This window comes from Protobothrops mucrosquamatus, unplaced genomic scaffold, assembly GCF_001527695.2.
Source record: "Protobothrops mucrosquamatus isolate PMUCROS unplaced genomic scaffold, P.Mucros_1.0 scaffold926, whole genome shotgun sequence".
NCBI lineage: Eukaryota > Metazoa > Chordata > Lepidosauria > Squamata > Viperidae > Protobothrops > Protobothrops mucrosquamatus.
The window spans coordinates 53,520-57,049 of record NW_015387177.1 but is presented as its reverse complement, the minus strand read 5'-3'; the positions used below and the strand labels follow the sequence as shown (position 1 = coordinate 57,049).

Sequence of the window (3,530 nt, the reverse complement as noted above, 5' to 3'; positions counted from 1 at the left end):
GGGGGATAGAGAGCAGGGGACAGTGGAGTTGGCAATACAACACAGAAAAGATGGTGGAAACGGAGAGGAATTGGAGGACATAGGGAGCAGGTGTAAACAAAAAGGGGGGGCGGGGTGCACCGGACCCAAGGCCACAGGCAGAAGCAATTAGTAACATCACGCACGCAGGCAGGGGAGGCAGGAGAAAGTTAACTACCTGGGTAAGGACTATAATTAAGGCACAGCCCAATCGCCTGGGACCGGTGACGAGGTCCAGAAGCCGGGCGCAGATGATGGATGGCGTATAAAAGAGACTCTCTCATGGACTGGCACGTAACCCTGACGAAGTCGGAAGGAGTCCGACGAAAGGTTGGTGTAGTTTTGTTTTATGTTTTATGTTATTAAACTTTGTATAGTTTGATATACTCCTGGTGTTCACAGTTTGTTTTTGGAAAGATATATATATATATATATATATATATATACATACATACATACATACATACATACATACATACATACATACATACATATGTTTGTTTCAGGTCCATCCTTCTTTCAAGGGGGTCGGCATGTCAAGGCTGATTTGCCCTTTCAACTATATTCCACTTCACTCACAGCTTGACAAAGAAAAGGGAAGAGGTGGGATAGAATGCAAGGGTGGGGGAAATTGCATCTAAGTATTATCGGTTCCCATGAGACAAGGCTCCAACCCGAAGACACATCGAGCAGGTTTGGGTATTGCTCCAAGGGTTCCTATTATTATTGGTACAACCATTGATTTCTTCCTCTATAATCACTCAACTTCCTCTATAATTGCTCAAGTTCAATTTGCAAATCATGATTTTTTTTTTCTAGCTGCTTTTCTTCAATTCGTGCATCACCTGGTATTGCAATATCAATATTATTATTTAAGATTTAATCTTCACTTCAATTCAGTCTGGGACTGGTAAAAACTTAACAGTTCAAGTCCGAACCAAGGTCCTAAGAACTGTTAAGGTAATATTTGAATGTATAGCCAGTGCCAAGTATGGTGGTTTTTTACAAAGTCAGAATATTCAGATCTGATAAGTTCAAACTGTCCATGTATTTAGGCAATCCTTTGGGTATTGCTCCAAGGGCTCCTATTACTATTGGTACAACCATTGATTTTATTTTTATTATCATTATTTATATTTGATATTCAAATAGAGTTCAATTCCACTTCTAAGTCAAAGGGAAATTGCACTCTATGCGAACAATCAAATACAATTTGAGATTTTTTCTGAATTCTACAGTGAAGAAGCTAATCATCGTTAGAATAGAATAGAACTGGAAGGGACCTTGGAGGTCTTCTAGTCCAGCCCCCCGCTCAAGCAGGAGAACCTATACCGTCTCAGACAGGTGAATGTCTAGTCTCTTTTACCAGTTTAGACTGGTACCCACTCTGACCCTATCTAGATGGACAACTTTGTTTCAACTATTCATGGTCTCATAACAATTATTTTCATATCCTCTATATAGGACTATTTTTAAAAACAGTCTAGAAATTCAAACTATGTGCTCACATAAAAATTGTCATATAAAGACAATAGTGATGTCTACTTTATCACTTCATGTGATCATCTATGTAGTAATAGTATGTAGCTTGCCAGTTCATTTCCAGACCCAATTTAAAGTACTGACCTTGCTTTTAATAACCCTTCCCATTCTCTCAAATGTAACAGTAAGTTCAACTGTGTCCACCAATACTAAAAATCCAACCCTGCCTTGTTTATATATTGTCTTAATATTTTAATAGTAAATCCAGTTTTACTATTTATTTTTTAAAATATTTATTTTAATAATTTGGACATTGTTTTTTTAACATTTTGGGTTTATTAGAAAATCTAAATTATAAATCTTTTAAAAAGTAAATGTAAAATAAAACATATTTGTTCTCAAGATACCTTTTGCACAGAATACTATTAGTCACCACAACTTCTAAAAATTTACACTTAGAATTTAGAGCAGTGATGGCGAACCTTTTAGATACCGAGTGCCCCAAAACTGGCCCCGCACCGCTCCACCTCCTGCCCCGCTCCCGCTCTGCCCCCCCATCCCCCGCCTTGCCTGCCCACAGGACCACTCACCGCCTCCAGGGCCCGCCGCAGATCACCCAGGTAGCCCAACAGCACTATGGCGGCCACACCCTCTGCCCGCGCCCTGCAGCATCAACTGCATGATGGGGTGTGAGGGCAGTCTTGTCTACACTGCCTGGCTGCCATGTCCTTGGCTGCGCTGCTCCGTGTGGGCCACGCTCGAGGGCAACTCTCTTTCAGGGGGGCTGCTGGAGAGGAGGGGGTCACGGGGGGAGGCAAGGCTGGGGCAACAACACATGTGCCCACACGGAGGGCTCCAAGTGCTGCCTCTGGAACCCATGCCATAGGTTCACCACCACTGATTTAGAGTATGATGTTAAATGTCAAGAACACAGAGTCCCTTCCAGATGTGTTGATATCTATTACTGCTATCAGTTTTAGACAGGGTAGAATGCAGGATCGCACCTGACTGGGAAAGGGTGTTACATATACAGCTCAACTCATTTGTTTTAAAAAGTGTATTCCAAATGAGAAATTATTCCCCAGCATTTCATTTCTTATATATCAGGCACACTTTTTAAAGCATATAGGTTTATCTCCGATAAGCATGGAGAGATTTGGGAGGAAAAGTCTGGTTTCAGCATAACACCTGGCCAAGCAGAAGCAGGCATTTTCTTTACTTCTGGGGCACATACCGAAAATAGACTCTAAAGCCTAGTGAAATTAAAATTTCGCTCCATGAACTAGAAGCTGTAGGACTGGACAAGAAGTTTTAAAATAATCGCTGTTTGATATGTATGGGAAACAAACGGCGCAGATGTGAAAGAAGTTTCCGGGACCCAAGATTTACCTCTGTCCCCTTCCTACCATCTTTAGATTCTCGGGCAGTTAAAGCACTCACCCAAGCAAGCAACCGAGGAGGAAGGAGGCCGCCAGTATCAGAAGCCGACGGGGCAGCACCTCCTTCATCGTCTCCTCCGTGCACTTCTTCGGGCCAGGGGGTGGCGACGCATCCTCTCGGTGGCCGTTGCTGTTGGTTACGAGACAGGGCCAAGCCGAGGAGGGCCTTCTCACAGGACAGGCTCGAAGCAGGCGCGTCGGCGGCCCTCCTCAACCCCTGACTCTCTCGCCGCTTCTCCCAACTAAACCAGAAGCTCTCTCGGTCTTGTTCGTGTTCGGTCGCGTTGAGGTGGAATGTGACGCGTCAGCCACAGAAGCCCTAAGGAAAGGGAAGAGAACGCGATGAGCGTCCTGCGCCTGCGTACTGAAAAATTACCTCAAATCCCACCCATCTTCCTCGGAAGAGCGCAACGCAACAGCCCGGGTCTAGCAGTGACGTTTCTCTAAAAAAACGATATCTAATTGGTTTCTGCTCTAGGAGTATGATCTCTTTCTGATAACGTCAGGGGAGTGGCTACAGCAACACCGGGGACGCAGTTCCTTTGACGTTAGGGGTTGAAAGGTAGCTAGTAGGTTCGTGGATTTTTTAAA

The 3,530-nt window shown here is 43.9% G+C and overlaps 1 protein-coding gene across 1 annotated transcript in view; it reads right to left on the bottom strand.

Moving 5' to 3' along the window:
* SUCO (SUN domain containing ossification factor) overlaps positions 1 to 3,271 on the bottom strand; it is a 178,808-nt gene extending 175,537 nt beyond the window's left edge. The window contains exon 1 of the mRNA XM_029284770.1: positions 2,941 to 3,271. Coding sequence (XP_029140603.1) covers positions 2,941 to 3,008 — 68 coding nt within the window. The 5' untranslated portion in view covers positions 3,009 to 3,271. The remainder of the gene's footprint in view (positions 1 to 2,940) is intronic.
* Positions 3,272 to 3,530: the final 259 nt, after the last annotated feature.